Raw genomic sequence first — 16,643 nt, 5'->3', positions numbered from 1 at the left:
CACCTGTTGCTACTCTGGCTGCCTCGAAACTGATGAAATTGGAGTAGTGTTTGATTGGAGTAGTGTTACTTTAAGGAATCAAAGCTGTGTCCTTCTGACTTAGTATGTTTGGAAATGAGAATCGGTTGTGTATTCACAAGCGAGCAGTGATTATTGAATCTCATTCGAAAAGGCATATCAGTTTGTACAATATATTGTTTGGGGCAGATGCCACATTCCAACAGGTAAACGTTGGGGAGTCGCAGTTAAGGTCGCCATGTACGATGTGTGTAAAATTATTATGCGTACCTTCAGCTATTTTGGTTGTTTGTATGTGCTCGCACATCTGCCATCTACTTTTCCCGCAGGGGTGACAACCGACTCGTCCAGTTATGTTCGTTTTAAGGTGTCTGACGCAGTTCCTAACATTTTTTGGGTGTCTGTACACCAGCCCTGGCAGAATAGTGAAGAGTTTTTTTTTTGAGTGGCCGCTGTGTTTGATGATATTGAAGTGTTCTTTTTGGCATTTTGTTGATATTCGGCGCGTTACTAGATAATGTGAGACTGGGGGTGCTCTGTTCCTCTACTTTTTTTTAATCTGTGTGGGATTTGGAGGCGCTTGAGATTTCTGCTTTTTGTATCGCGTCATCAATGATAGGAGGTAGGTAATGCTGCTTTATACAGACATTGCCTAGGTGATTCATGTTCTCTTTGAAGACTTTTGTTTCAGAGCAGATTCTTCTAAATCGATGTTTCTGGGGGTATGGGATGCTGGTTTTACAATGCTGCAGATGACATATTTTAAAATAAAGGTATAGTTGTGCATCTGTAGAATTCCTGTAAAAACTGGTTATCAGTTCTTTCCACATTCATGTTCCACATTCATGTTAACACATTCATGTTCATTCATTCATTTCCACATACATGTTAACGTCAAGAAAGTTAAATTCCGTTTTAGATTAAGTATGCATGAAGGGAATATTTCTATGAACATTGTTAGGCACGTCAATAAATTTAATTAGCTGCTCCCAAGTGCACGTCCAAATAAGAAATATGTCATCCAGGTACCTACCGCTTATAAAAGGTGGGGCACGTGGGATGTGTTGAAAGAAAACTCGAATCAGTCTACTGCATAAATAAAATGGCACAACTCGGCGCCATCCTCATTCCCATTGCCGTTTCAATTGTTTGAAAAAAAATAATGGCTGTCGAACTCAAATCTGTTTAATTCAAGGACGATTCTAGCGAGACTATCAAGCACAATTGTTTGCGGAGAAGAAGCTGGTTCGTTTTCCCTGTAGCACTTCACTCGTTTTCTTCTCCTCTTGTTTGTTGTGGATAAAAAAACGAGAATAAACACGAAAATTTTGTCTTGATGAAGGTCTAGGCTCGCACCGAAATATCGACGTAATGAGTGAAGTTTTCTTGAAGTGCCACCTCTCTCTCTATATATATTTCGATCACATAAGGCTTATGTTATGGCTTACGTTACCACCAGGAGTTAGACAGATATATACGCTAAATTTACAGTCACCGCTGAAAAGTGTCAGCACAAGTAGCGGATGACCAGAGCACAATATCGCGTATACTGTTGGAAGTTTTACCAATATGATAGGCAACTTTTTTCCGGCCTCTGCCACTTACAGGTATATTGTTTCTGCTACTCTCTTCTTGTCATAATGGGAATGGGAAATAAGACTCGCAGTGTCGCGATTTTCCAGCTGCGGTGGTATGCACATATGCTAATCAGTCATATAGCAGTTTGTGCTAATCATTTTCTGTCGGGTACCCTTGGTTAGCCAAGAAATGCTTCGCATTCAAAATAACAGGCAGTGTCTGAGTAAAATCTGTTGCTCCATGGGAAACAATTTAATACTTCAATTAAACTACACACATGTTCTTGCGTTCAACACGCCGTCTGAAGAAAGCCAATGCGAATAGATCCTACAATGTCATTTAGCATATCTGTTGATTGTTGGTTGATTGTCGAACTTTTTTTCTTTGTCAAGGTGCTTCCTCACCTGACATAGGAGATATTGATTGTTGAATAAAATCTCCTTGACTACTGTTCTTGCAAGTTCTAAAGAGATGTCAATTTGCCTTCACTATATATTCAACAGCCAGTTGTGAGAGAAATTTTTTGGCTTCATTCAAATCACCAATCTATCTGGGCAAAGCCTTGCCTCAACAAGTAGCGGATGACCAGAGCAACGATATCGCGAATACTGTTGGAAGTTTTACCAATATGATAGGCAACTTTTTTCCGGCCTCTGAATCCTGACAGCATTTGCTAGCAAAGGCGTTGACCTATCCTATATGTGTGGACAAGGCTCTGATGCAGCAGAGAATATGTCGGGCCACTTCAATGGCATCAAAGCTGTAATTCAGAGAGAGCACCCTATGGCATTATGCGTTCACCGCGCAAGCAAGCCAATTGTTGAACCTCGCAATATGCCATTCTTGTAGTGTCCCTGAAATACGCAACACATTTAGTGTATTCCAGGAGGTGTGCACATTCTTTAGGAAACCTGCCCGAAAGTCAACTCTGCTAAAGGAAAAAATCAATGACCTATGCTCAGGAGTACACAAGGAACGACTTCATTCATTATGCGAGACACGCTGGGTAGAGCGTCACGAGGGCGTGCCAATATTCGTGGATGTTTTCAATCCAATTGTTTCAGCCCTTGAAACTCTTCAGGATGGAGCTTCCGGGGACGCATCCGCCAGAGCACAACAGTTACATATCTGTACTTTGACTTCCACTTTCATTGTCATTGTACGCATTGCCGCCAAAGTACTCACTATAATGCTTCCGCTTTCGAGATTGCTTCAGTCTAGCTCTCTGGACCTGGCTGCCACCTTGATGCATGTTGACGACGTTGAAGCTGCAGTGCTCCAGATGCGGGAGTCTGAATTTAAGGATGTATACGACGCCTCTGTAAAGGCTGCTGAGGCTGCAAATGTTGAAATCAGGATGCCGCGTGTCACAGGTAGGCAGCTTCATCGAAGTAACATGCCAGTGGCTAGCGTTGAAGAGCACTTTAGGCTTTCGGTATTTCTGCCTTTTCTGAACTATCTAATAGGCCAGTTAAATTAGCGCTTTCAAATTCATCGGCACCACATTGAGGATGCTTTTTGCCACAGAACATTTCCGAATATACCACTCTTCCCACTGCCGACAAGTTTGTTGACATGTACTCGAACATTATCTCAATTTCGGCATTGTAAGGGGAGTTAGCAGTATGGGCTGCGAAATGAAAGCGTGAGAAGCGAGAAACGCTCAGCATGTCTTCGATACAAGCGGCTGCCGATTGCCCAGAGGTATTCTTCCCAAACGTGCACAGTCTTCTAAAGATTCTGGCAACTCTGCCCGTGAGCACAGCTGAAGCGGAACGTTCTTTTTCATTGCTGAGAGGCCTAAAGATGTACCTGAGAGCTACAACAACTGAAAGATTGATTGGCATCACTCTTCTAAACATACACCGTGAAATACAAGTCGGTCCGGAAGACACTCTCTCTGTTCTTTACCGGAAACGTAGATGGCTTCAGCTGAATGTGTAGTATCAACCACCGACACCTGCTGAGATCAAACAAGAAAGTTAACTGAAGTTTTTCTTGGATTGGAATTTTCTGAACAGCCATTAAAAAATGTAGTTGTTAATGATCAATTGATAGGGTATAACACATTAAAACCACAAAATGATCATGGGAGATGCCGTATTTGGGGGCTCTGGGAATTTAACCATTTTGGGTCTTAAACCTGCATCTAAATCAAAGTGCTTGGGCCTGGAGCATTTCGCCCAACATCGAAAATACGACAATAAATCAATCCCACGACCTGCGGGTCAACAATGGAGCACCATAATCACTGAACCACCGTGGCAGGTAGTAACGGTTTTGGTATAATCACTATTCGCTACTTTTTGGCCAGCTGTAAAGGTGCAAGTTCAACTGATTGAGATACATTGCTGAAAATCACTTTCACAACGTGGCAGAGTGATTCTGTTCTCTCCAACTGGCTACTTCTTGCTTTTTAGTGGCACCCTTCACTTGCAGACGTGGTTCGCGGATATGAAAGGCGTGAACGGCGTGCAACACCCCAAGTTTTATGTAGCAATTCTCACAAATTATGGTTAACATATGTGGCATATGACATTTGATGGGCAGGATAACCTTCATGTCAATTGGAAAAGATAATAAACAGTATTCCACTATGCCGTGTGTCTGTTTACTGTGTGAAACACTGCTTGCAGAGAGTTTATTTCATCCCTTGTAAAAGATTATGGTTACTATGTATAATGTTCTTAATTTTACATGATAAACATGTCCACTCATGTTTTTTTCTTTGTATTTCTTGTTGTGCATCATGTCGCTATAGTTGCAAAAATTGCTCACTGTGCCCTTCTAGTCATATCAATGTAAAGGAACGAGGAGATGAAACACATCAATTTATATGTATATGTTTTTAATTTGTCATATATATTTACAGCTTTGTGTACCTTATTCTTGCGCTGTTCGCCATGCTGCTGAAGAATAAAGCTTGTGCTCACTACAGCTGCCCACTCTGCATTTCTCTATGTTGCTTTAGATTTATCACCACCATCTTTTATTTATCAGTATAAGTTACATGATGACTATTTTAGCTGGTTGTGATTGGCCTGCATGTCTGCCTGTGTTCCACCTTTGTCACTAGACAACACTTCGTAGTGCCTTGAGTAGTCGCTGCATATCATTATATTGTACGCTCACATACAAGCAAAGTTTGGTGGATAAACCAAATATTCTACCATGCGCGTGGACATGCATGGCAGAATATATGCCGCGCACGTGCGTTTATATCTTCGTAGAATGTGTGCAGGTTCAATATAAATGCCTGTGTCTGGCTTGAGTATACCTCAGCACACGTATGAAGAGTCACATTGTAATATGCTTGATCGGGGCCTATCAGACCTTGGAACTGTGTCTCTCTTTCACCATTGATACGAACCTCTGCCTAGTGGAAACTATCGTAGTAACCGACTCCGACAATATTCGTTCCGAGGAGTACAAGTATGATCACCACTGCAACATTAATCCCGCTGCCGAGCCAAGTTTAAACGCTCACGGCAGAAATTCCTGCTCAAAATCTCAGAGTGCCAGAGCCTTGACAAACACCGCGACATGTTTTTCCGTATGCAGACATTATTTACTGTAAAAGCGCCCAGGATTGATCTAGTGATAGTACCGCCGCTTAGTTTTTAAAACATGTGAGCACGAAGCAATGAGACAAAAAAAAGGTGGGTAAGTGGTGAGGGGGAGTAGTTAAATCTCTCCAAGCCCCCCCCCCCCCCCCCCCCGGCTACACCACTGGCTCAAAGTGCTCCACCGAAGATAACTCAGCGATTCCTAGGCTTGCCTGAAAATGTTCTTTTATGGCATATGAACTGGCAATGGCTGATGCCAAGTTCACGCTTGGATCGATTCACCTAACGCTAAGCAGTCAAGGAGACAATTCTAGGAGCCCTATCAAAAAGTAGACAGGTAGAAATAGGTGGAAATATATGAGTTCTCTTCCTGTGAACATTAGAGAGATGTTGTGTATAGCCTAGATACCTTTTGTCTGCATACATGCTAGTACAAAAATGTCCAGTTTTTCATGCTGCATGTGGCACTATGCCCCACAACCGGGGCATGACGTTGTGTACCAGACATCAAGAATTACAAGACTGATTATTCCAGTGCCGTCAGATTCCGTTCGTCCTGAAGTGCGACAAGACATGGTTAAAAACATTTCTTAAGAGCAAATGAGTAGAGAAAGCAGCACTTAAGATTGCAGTAACCTGAAGCCAGCCAATGAGGCATACTTTTGGACTACTTGAGGAAAACTCGCAAGTTCTGTATTTTATCAGAGCAACAAATCCAGACCGAGAAATTGCTGTAATTACTTTCAGCTTTTGTTTTTCCAATGTTCTCTTGTAATAAGGCAACATAACATTTTATTTTAAGAAGGTTATTTTAATATAACCATACCTGCCAAGTTCAAAGATTCTAAGTCCGGATGATTGCCGCAACGGGGGAGGGGGCGGCACAAAAAACAAGAACATACAAACAAACAAAAAAACATCGCGAAAAACAAAAGGGCGTGAGAGGGGAGTCTCAACCACAAGCGCCAACATCAGCGTTGTGGTCTCATAGTGGCTAGGAGTGGCCGAACACACCAAGGTACAGTTTTTCACTAAGATGAGACTCTCAAAGGATCAACACAACTAGCAGAAGATATTTCAGTTAAAACAACTTGCGTATGTCTTTCTGGGACACACGCGAATGGACAGGAAGGTGCAGCTGGCTGCTGCAAAAGCGCGTGTCAAAGTTTTGCTCACAACTAGATTCTTTTGACAGGAACGCCAAAACGCATCTAGCCCCTTTCTATTGCGGTAGAAATTATATGGACAGTCCAAACTGTTTTTTGCCGTCGCCACCGCCGCCGTCCTTCACCGTATATGTATACGTAGCTATATATATTAACACTCAAAGAAAAAAAACCGCCCGCGTTCGCCGCCGAGCTCGTCGCGATGCGCCATTGCGTGCTTATCTCTCACGTGTACTTTGCCCCATGGATGAATGCTTCTGCGCGAGCGCTTATCCTTTGGTGGGAAAATCGTGTGCCACCGGCTTTCACTTAAACGATAGTGTTAGTTGCTGGCCCACAAAGGTCACTTTAGTCTCCGCATAGGCTCCTATTGCGAAAACAGCACGCTTTTCATACACAGCGAGATATAATAATAACTGGGACACTTGTTAGTTTGTATGCATCTATACCTGTGATTACATATCGTGCATCATTTTTGTTTAAGCAGCGCGTTACGTGTCAAGCGGTAAACTTTGTTAGTTCGCTCTCGTCTTGCGAGTATCGTTTGCGTGCGTCATTTGTGTGTGAGCAGCACGATGCATGTTTCGATCTGCGTGCCGTTTTCAGCGTTAAATTCCAAGTTGTTGCTGTCGCATTTATTGCTTCGCCCTTCCGGTGAAACTAACTCGGTGAAACTAACTTTTTTTTCAATTTTTACTTATTTACTACCTTTAACCTACCGCTGCGTGCTCTTAGAACTCGTAGATCGCTATCACGTCGCCGTGACCACGGTTTTGTGCGCGGCGGTTGGGGCAAACAGTAGTTCATTTTACAATCCCCATGCGCTTGGCTGCGCACGCGCCTTCAAAACTAAGTCGTTTTATGCCATCTGCGATAGCATCTGCCGCAGTTTTGTTCCGCAGAGTTTGTGTAAAGCAGCATTGCTTCGACTGATTGAGTGCACACTTTCGGAATTCTGTCAGTTACGTCGTCGCCATACATGATCGTGTCAAGAGCGACCGCGGTTTCGTCCACAGCGGTTGGGGCAACGACAATCACACGCAGTGTAGAAGACAGTGTGTGCGCCGGTCGCATGCATACTTCTGAAGCTTCGGGTATGCTGCTCGCGGCCTTCGTTCGACAGTTTCCATACTAAAGTTGTATCACCCGCCGCAATTAGGAAATGTCTTCGGAACATTCGATTTGAGGCCCAATGAGCATAGTAGAATTTGGCTGGGGAATTTCAAGAATTCTATAGCTGCTGCGGTTTCGCATCACTGAGACTATACTGTACAACTACATGAACGCCTCTTAAACTCAATTATAATAAAATGGGGTAGATTCGAAGAGCCTGGAGCAGATTGAGCTGCTTTTTTTGTCAATGCGGCCAGATCACGGACAGAACTTTCGATTTCCGGGAGATTTTCATGACAACCGTGTAACCGGAAAAAAACGGACGAAATCCGGGAGTCTCCCGGCCAATCAGGGGGACTTGGCAGGTATGTATAACAGTACCTTTTTTTTTATTAATCAGACGGTCAGCCATCTTTTGACTAAATCAACCAATAATTATTAAAAGAAGACACTAGCTACAGATGGTGTCAGAACGACGTTTACTACCACCATGAGTTCGAAATAAGTACGGAATAATTTTTCTATTACTTAGATCCAACGCACATAGGGAAATTCTTTGCGGTGCAATCTGAACTGCATGTTTCAGGTTCACGCTGGCATCACAGTGAAAGCTGCGAAGCGTCAGTGCATAAATCAGAGCAGAAATTAAACGAAAGTGGCAAAAGAGATGGCCAGGTAATTCTGGATGCCTGTAGGCAGACAGTGGCACCAAAATGGAAGCCACTCCACAGAAGGTGGAAGCAATAATAAGTATGCTTTATATAAATTCTTTCCAGCAGTGTAAAAAAAGAAAAATCAGGATAGTACCAAAGAGTGACTAAAATTTCAAGAGGCTTACAATAAAAAAAATTAGTGATTCACTTGCACAGCTATGCACATATGTATCATCTTAAATAGGTGCATGGCGTCATAGAGTAATGACTGAAGTCATACATGCAACTTTGATGAATCAAGCAATACAAAGATAATTATTTTAAGCCTGTGAAGCTTTCTTGAGAAAAAGAGATTGGCCATTTGGCTAGTAGCACAAATAGAGGAAACCGCTTGGCAGGGTGCATTATAAAAACAAAGAAGAAAGAGCAGGAAAGCCTTTTCTGATTAATGTGTTCCAGAGAATGAGGACATTGTCCTTGTTCATGGTCAGGACAATAATCTTTAACATGGCTTTCATCCGCCTCAAAGAATACAACATTGGCACTGTGCGAAGTTGGAGCGAAGCTACTAAGGTCTGCAATTCTTCAAGCGCAAACTACATTTCAAGAGGCTTGAGCAAGCACAACGACTCGTGTGAGTTCAATAGATATATGAGATTGCTTACTAAGGCCTATAAGAGGCCCCTCTATCAAGTGACGTGGCGCGCATACTGTAACTGTAGCCCTGCAATTTCCATTAGACTGAGTAAGTTACCTCCAAACCTCCTAATCTGTTCTTCATACATTATGCTTTACAGCTATTCTACTTATAAATATAGCAACACTCTTAATGAACATCACATAATCCAAACGGCCACTAAAAACAGGCATGAGCTCTAGGGCTGCTGCTATCAAAATTCACAGGAAGACATTTTTCTTTTTTCATTTCATTTCATTTATTTATCTTAAAGACTTCAGAGTACCCGGGTATTAAATAAGGAGTGGTTATATAAGCAAAAATGACAAAGTTTGTCCACAAATAAATCTCATCATTTGTTCAATGAAGGCAGGTGAGGTAGTAATGGAAGCGAAGTGTTCTCAAAGGCCGTTCCAGTCTTTGATGCATAGGAGGTAGAATGATGCATAGGAGGTAGAATGCATAGAAAATGATGCATAGGAGGTAGAATGTAAAGTGCTTGGCGAGGTGAACTGTTATAGAATTTATGATATCATGATAAGCTCGCGATGCAACAGCGATTTAATAGTGCATCCAAACCAGAATCTGCTTTTAATGACGAAACACTGATGTCATACGAGAATGACGAATATATATATACCTTACGGCCCAATATTCAACGAATTCTATGGCGTCGCTGAGATAGATCTGACAAGGATTTCAAATGAGTGATGCATATTCGAGTTTGGGCCTAACCAATGTTGTATATGCGAGTAGTTTATATGTTGAGGAGCACTGCAGTGGTTACGTTTGAGAAATCCTAAGGTTTTGTTTGAAGATAATATGATGTTAGTCACATGCCAGGACCAGTTGAGGTCATGGGTGATAGCAATGCCCAAATACTTTAATGAGGCAACATTTTCAATGGGGGTGCTGTCAATAGTGAAATAAAGGGTATGATGATTACGGCTACGGGAAACCAACATGGATTTACGTTTATAGGGATTTAAGGCCATGAACCACTCATCACACCACTTCTTAACGTTATTTAGGTCATTCTGCAATGAGAGACCTAGTCGTTATCATTAATGATAGATCGTTCATGTATATTAAAAATACGAGGGGACCTAAAACTGAACCCTCGAGGAAACCTGATATTACTGTTAGGCATTTAGAAGCAGTATTGTTAATAATGACAGATTGTGATTGGTTGTGAAGAAACTCTTTCATTTATGTGAGGATGTTTGGGTGCAAGTTTAAATAAGAAACTTCTAATATTAATCTTTTATGCACTACTTTAACAAATGCCTTTGTAAAGTCAAGGCAAATGACGTCGATTACAATGTTACGATGAAGATTTGTGTGGAGATCATGCAGAAATCAGGCTAGGTGCGAATCACGTAAACCATGCTGCGATGGATAGAAAAAGTTATTGCTGTTGAGAAAATTTATAACGTGTGGAAATATGACGTGTTGCATAATTTTGCAAGGAATGCTAGTCATGCAATAAAGGGCAGTAGTTTAATGATGACTCACGGTTACCTGATTCAAAGACTGGAACCACCTTGCTCTTTTTCCAGTTGGCTGGAAAGGAGCCTGATGAGAATGATTGTGAGAACAACAGGGCTAGGTTGCTCAGAAACCACTAAGCTTATATAATTTCCATGTTTGAGTCTTCGGAGTGCTACTGTAGGTTGCCAAAGCAGCCCTCACAGCAGCTGCTTAGACCTTTTTTCAACCTACAGCCATGTTCAGCAAGCCCAGGAAACAACTTTCAAGTGTCGCCCGGTAGTTGACACCAGCACTGCAGTTGTACGAGTTGAGATGAAGAAACCCATATTGAACTTTTTGTCAGTACAAGGCTTTACCGTAAAGCGTGACTACCAAGGAGTGCAGGAGGTGTTCTCAAGGTGCTGCTCCACAAACCACATTGGAAAGGCTTGCATCACACCATAATGCTCACGTTGCAACATCTTCATACACATCACAAAGAGTTGCACTGAACCAATATCACCAAGGAATACTGCAGTAAATCACAGCTAAATAACCATATTAGGCAAAAGCTGGAGCTTTAATAAGCTTGGAAAATCCAAAAAGAGTAGCCATGTTCTTCCCCCCCAATTCAAACATGCTTACAGTTTTTAAACAATACCAGTTAATACTGGTAGCTGAATTCCTACTGGTGCCCGACGCGTGCGTGGTGCATCTTTTCGGCGGTCCTGTGCCCGGCGGAAACGCGATCTCCCTTCCTGGCGATCGCCGTGGCTCAGGGGCTCACCTAAGGGCAACTCGCAGCGCTCCTGGCCGATACCCTGTGTCACAGGGCTCTATTGGCTGTGGCGGAAATGCCTCTGCTCCCAGAACATCATCGGAGGGAGTGATATGCCCCGCGACGCTTCCTCCCCAGCTCAACGGTTCGCCGAGATGTCAGCGCGTTATGTAACGAGGACTTTACTCTTGGAGAGCTTTGACACGCTCTGGCGTTGTGTAAGCGTCGTTCTGCGCTTGGCGGGAATGGAGTGACATACAAAATGCTTCGCAACCTCGACGACTCCCAGCTCCCGGTGCTTTTGGCCACGTATAACAATGTTTGGCACACGGGAATCATGCCGCAAGAGTAGCGCGAAGCCATCGTCGTTCCCGTACTCAAACAGGGCAAACCCGCATTGGACCTGGCTTCATAAACCCGCAGCGGACCCGGCTTCATGTCGGCCGGTTTCACTCACATCAGCGGCGGAAAAGCTCTTTGAGGCCATGGCACTGAGGAGACTGGAGTGGATCCCCGAGGCACTGGACGTCTTCAATCCCAAGCAGTGCGGTTTCCGTCAAACCAGAGCCACTGCCGACACCCTCGCCGACGTGATCTCAACGCTGGAGGAGACGCGCCGCAGAGAGGAAGTGGGCTACCTTGTCCCGCTGGATATCTGCCGGCTTTCGACTCTCTAACACACCCGACCAACTTGGATGCGATGCGCAACGTGGAAGTGAGCGGACTTCTCCTCGTGTACGTCGCTGACTTTCTCGGCAGCAAGACTATGTGTGTGCGCATTGGAAGAGCCGTTAGTGACCCGCGTCCGGTGTGTGTTGGTGTCCCGCAGGGCAGTATGCTCAGTCCCTTCTTCTTCAATGTCGCCTTGGCTGACAATGGGGACTACATTCCCCGAACTTTGTCGCCTGATGTACGCATCACCATCTATGCGGATGACAGTGGGTTGTTCGCGGCGCGCCGCTTTGAAACCGACCAGTATGTGTGGACTGGTGTGCAGAGTGTGCTCGACACCATCGACGCGTACATCGGCTGCAAAGGAATGTGCCTCTTTCCGGCCAAGACGAAGGCTATGATGGTGCACCACAGATGTGTTGCACGGCACTACGTGCCTCAATTCACGCTCCGGGGTGTCTCCATCCCATGGTCAAAACGAGTGAAATACCTCGGAGTCGTGCTCGACCATAGACTGAGATGGCAACCAGCGGTGACTGCCCAGTGCAGAAACGCGAGAAGAGTGGCCTCTGCCGCACGGGTGCTTCTTGCGCGCAGCAACGGATGCTTGCCGACACTCGCCCACAGGCTCTTCAATGGCATGGCTTCGGTACGCATCCTATACGGCCTCCCGCTCGCTTCTCTTACGCCTGCCAACTGGGCGCAGCTCAATGCAATGCACCAAACTGCCATCCGGCAGTACTTCAGTCTGCCCCGCTTCTCGCACATCGGCCCCATCCTTGCAGAGGCGGGCGACATGCCGCTGTCGGTGCACGCGAACCGGCGTGCTCTCCATCACATCGAGCGCATGCATTGCTCGCGACACGGTCGGCAGCTCGTCTCCCGCCTCCAGCACTCGAGGATGGGCTCGTATGCCGCACGGTTCCACGCCCTGGTGCCGCGAATCCCGGATGTGAGCAACTTCGGGGCCCCGCCCTACTGGCACTGCCAATTGACGATCCCCACGCCTATCCCAGGCGTGAGGAGCAAGCGTGCAACTCCTGTGTGCGCTCTTTGCCAGGAAACAGCTGCCACCCTAGAGGATCAGCTAGTGGGGCGTCTCCGAGTGTTTACCAATGGATCGGTCTTGGCAGACTGTTCAGCCGCTGCTGCGTGTGTGGTGCCCTCCTTGGAGGTGCACATCCAGTGTCGTATTGTGTGCGAGGCCTCTTCAACGATCGCGGAGCTCGCCGCGCTCAATCTCGCTGTGGACGCATTTCTGCAGCTGCAGGTTCCTTCGGCTGCAATACTCTCGGACTCCAGGGCTGCGCCACAGCTGTTTGCAAAAGGGCCCAGGTCCCCCATGGCCGACTCGAGGCCATGCGGGACCCGGGCTGCGACCTCGTGCTGCAGTGGATACCAGCCTACATCGGAATCCACGGCAATGAGTCCGCCGACCAGCTGGCAAAAGCGGCGCACGCAGCGGCCACGCCCACAACATTGATGGTGAGCCTCTTTGACGTAGCGCGCAGACGCGTTTCCCTTGCAATCACCTCCTGCTACCCGGATGTGTGCGAGGCGGCCACCAAGCCACCACGCCCCCTCCCAAAAACCCGATTGACAAGGAGAGAGTGCACTTTCCTCCTCCACCTCTGCGTCGGTCAGCCGAGAACGGCCGAAAAAATGCATCGGCTAACAAGAGAGGGAAGCCCGTCCTGCTCGCATTGAACGTAGCTACAGTGTATTACAATATGGGCTAGTGTGTTAAGGCACACTCTCTCGCCAAGCATCGCGTGAAGCGGCGCACGTGGACAAAAAACCGGTCCTGCAGAGCCGCTGGAGTCCTGCAGTGAAACAGGCAGCATGTGTGTTATCTTGCCTGTGCGTTGTGTGCACCATTGTGACGTCTTGAATGATGTGTGTGAGATTTTGCCGCTATCTACGTGAAGTGCTGTACGGCGTGTTGAACTGTGAGTAAGGTGCGTCCCGTGAAGCTCTGTCTGCACAGCAGACAGAGCCTCACGATGAGCCTCACAGAAACTCGACGGGCTCGTTAGAATTTTCAGGACACCTGAGCAGTCCACTGGTGCTCAGGTGTATTTGAAGAAGAGTTAAGATAGCAGTATAGGAATGTGCTGCCTCTAAAGGGCTTGCTTTACAAGACATTGGCAAAGAACCCTTGCTAGTCAAGGTGGAGGGGGATGGTTGCGTAGTGAAGAGGCACAACACGTGGACAACGCTGTCGTTTCTCATTATTCAGAGTGACAGAAACTTGCAGAGCCATAGACGGCACCGTCTCCTGGCTATAGCTGAAATACAAGAAAGTTAATTTAGCATTAGAGAGTCCTTTGGTAGTCTAACATGAGATATAAACGTGGTAGTCGAAAGGGGTAGTATCCATGTAGGTGATCATGATATTTCCGTACACGTCTGTATCGGATCAGATATGAAATTTCTGCTTTTTGTTCAAGGGCTCATGTCAGCGTCATTGAAGTTTCCATGTTCATTTTCTAGGGCCAATCCAAAAAAGTTTGTTGAAAGTGGTGCTAGCATTCTGGAGTTCAATACTCCTCCACTTCTTCGTACGGCAAAAAACATGAGAGAAGATTGTTTAAACGAAGCCAATGGCATGAAAAAGATTCCTTTATTCAACTAAGAACCGAGTTTCATCGCACGTGATGTCATGCACACGGGAATCCGTATTATGAACCGCTCAATCGACGGTTTGTTGGCGGATGCGGAAGACCACGACAATAGAGCAAAGGTGCTTAATCCGAAAACCTCGAGCAGCACTCTGAAGAGAATAATCCACGAGATCGACAACTGCGGCGTCAAGTTTGCACGATAAACGCAAAGGAATGACAATTATTAGTTTGACAGGTGGCGAAATGAAGCGCCTTCTCAAACTCTTACCGGACAAGCTTCCGCGCAGTCTCCCCGCTCAAACAGAAGCCAAGACTGTCCGCCTTTGGAAACTCTTCGAGGAAGTGCTAGACCACTTCGAACACAATGTAGACGGGCTCAGTATACAAAACAAAGCTTCTCAGTTCTTTGAAACTTTCCTAGAATTGGGAAAAGAGTGCAAAGGGTACGGCTCCGAGCGTGTTACTCCTTACATGCACATACTTGTGCACCATGCCGCAAGCAAGCATGAGACGTTTAAATGCTTGAGATGGTTCTCTAGTCAGGGAATTGAGAAAAAAAATCATGTATTGAAACACTTGCACCACTCGAAAACGAACAAGTGGAATACAGCTCAAGATGCTTTGAATCTAGCCGAGAGGCTAGAGGTAGCCGATTAAGTCTGCATCAGTCGAGCGTATTGAAAACTGGACGCTAAGTACTGGTCTGAGGGCCTCATTAAAGAAATTCGGGCCAAAAGACGCCGCTGTGCCGATGAAGACAGTGAAAAAGAAGTGCTTCTTAGTGTAGAAAACATGGACGTAGCAGAGCTGCACACTGAACTTTGGTAGCTGGTTGTGAATACAACCACCGAATCTGCGGCACAGCTGCGTGAAAAGCTTAAAAAGTTGAAAGCTTAAAAGCTTAAAAAAAGCTTAAAAGCTTAAAAAGTTGAGTGCCAAGACCACACATAATGCAAATGCTGTATAATATTGAGTTCTCTGATTTTGCGTATGTTTCTCATGTGTTCATTTTGCTTATATATTTGTGTTATGTGTTGTGTATTCGTATTGGTTCTGCGACGCCACCAGAGATGGCGCTGTGATCTATATACCTGTTTGTCGTGTATATAAGTCCACCGTACAATAAACACCAGCAGTCGTCGGTAGCCCATGGCGGCAGTCATGTGTACGAGTTCCTCTCTTCCGTGATAGCGGCTTACCACGCCGCAATACCACATTGGCGACGAGGATGGCCACCGGTATATCTCCCCCGCCGCCGTTCCTCGAGACTCCGGGCACGCCAGCGATTCCTTGGCACCGCTGGTTCCGGTTGTTCCAGAACTTCGTGCTCGCGTCCGGCGCCGACGAGTGGCCAGCAACCCGCCGTCCCGCGCTCCTGCTTCACTGCCTGGGCCCCAAGGGCCAACGGATTTTGGACGCCTTGCCGGCACCGCCCCCACCCCAGCCGCCACTTTCAACTGAAGCCACGGTCAGCGAATCGACGGAAAAACAGACGTCCGCGCACTCCGCTGCCGCAAGCCCTCCGGACCCATACGACGTTGCCGTCGACACACTGGCACACTACTTCACCGCCACCGTCAACGTCCGAGTGGAACGTCATCATTTTGGTGAACGTCGACAGCTTTCCGGTGAGTCGGTTGCCGAATTTGCTTTGGCGCTCCGGGAACTGGCAGCCCCGTGTAATTTCGCCGCTACCGTGGATGATAACTTGTGCGAACAGTTCGTTGCCGGAGTAACTTGCCCGCAACTCAGAGAACGACTGCTCCTCGAAGGCGACGCATTGACATTCGACTGAGCGGTAGATATTGCCAAACTTCACGAACAAACTCGCCAAGAAGCTGAAGCCTTCGCGAACCTGATTCGCCGCATCACGCAGCGCCAACGCGGACGCAACCCGGCTAGGCATGATAGCCCCCGATATCGCTTCAACGGGTCCCGCCCCCTAGTCAGCATCGTCGTAGCTCGTCGCGCACTCGCCAAAACTATAAGCCCAAGCCGGAAACTGCCGCTGCCGACCCCCTGCACGCCGTATCTCGTGATAACTGCGATAACTGCGGCGCAACAGGATGCGAACGGTCGCGCTGTCCCGCCCGCGGCCGCACCTGTTATGGTTGCGGACGCCGCGGACACTTCCAGAGCGTTTGTCGGAGCTCGCGTCGCGGCCAACCACGAAGGCCTGCACCAGTCCGCGAACTCCTCTGCGACGATGACGCTGAGAGCGGTCACAGTATTTTGACCATCTGCACAAACAAACGCAGAGGCCTGTATGTTGACGTCGACGTGTCCGTGATTAACCCGAAGCCGCTCACGCGCAAAGTCTCGTTTCTCA

The 16,643-nt window shown here is 46.4% G+C and overlaps 2 protein-coding genes across 3 annotated transcripts in view; one reads left to right on the top strand and one right to left on the bottom strand.

Moving 5' to 3' along the window:
* LOC142770860 (uncharacterized) overlaps positions 1–11,695 on the top strand; it is a 30,154-nt gene extending 18,459 nt beyond the window's left edge. Inside the window, exons 8-9 of the mRNA XM_075872696.1 lie at positions 2,813–2,969; positions 11,442–11,695. Of these exons, the coding sequence (XP_075728811.1) occupies positions 2,813–2,969; positions 11,442–11,695 (411 nt within the window). The remainder of the gene's footprint in view (positions 1–2,812; positions 2,970–11,441) is intronic.
* LOC119178667 (uncharacterized) overlaps positions 1–16,643 on the bottom strand; it is a 130,734-nt gene that overhangs the window by 35,590 nt on the left and 78,501 nt on the right. The window lies entirely within an intron of this gene.

This window comes from Rhipicephalus microplus, chromosome 1, assembly GCF_043290135.1.
Source record: "Rhipicephalus microplus isolate Deutch F79 chromosome 1, USDA_Rmic, whole genome shotgun sequence".
Classification (NCBI taxonomy): domain Eukaryota; kingdom Metazoa; phylum Arthropoda; class Arachnida; order Ixodida; family Ixodidae; genus Rhipicephalus; species Rhipicephalus microplus.
This window is presented reverse-complemented; position numbering and strand designations above follow the sequence as displayed.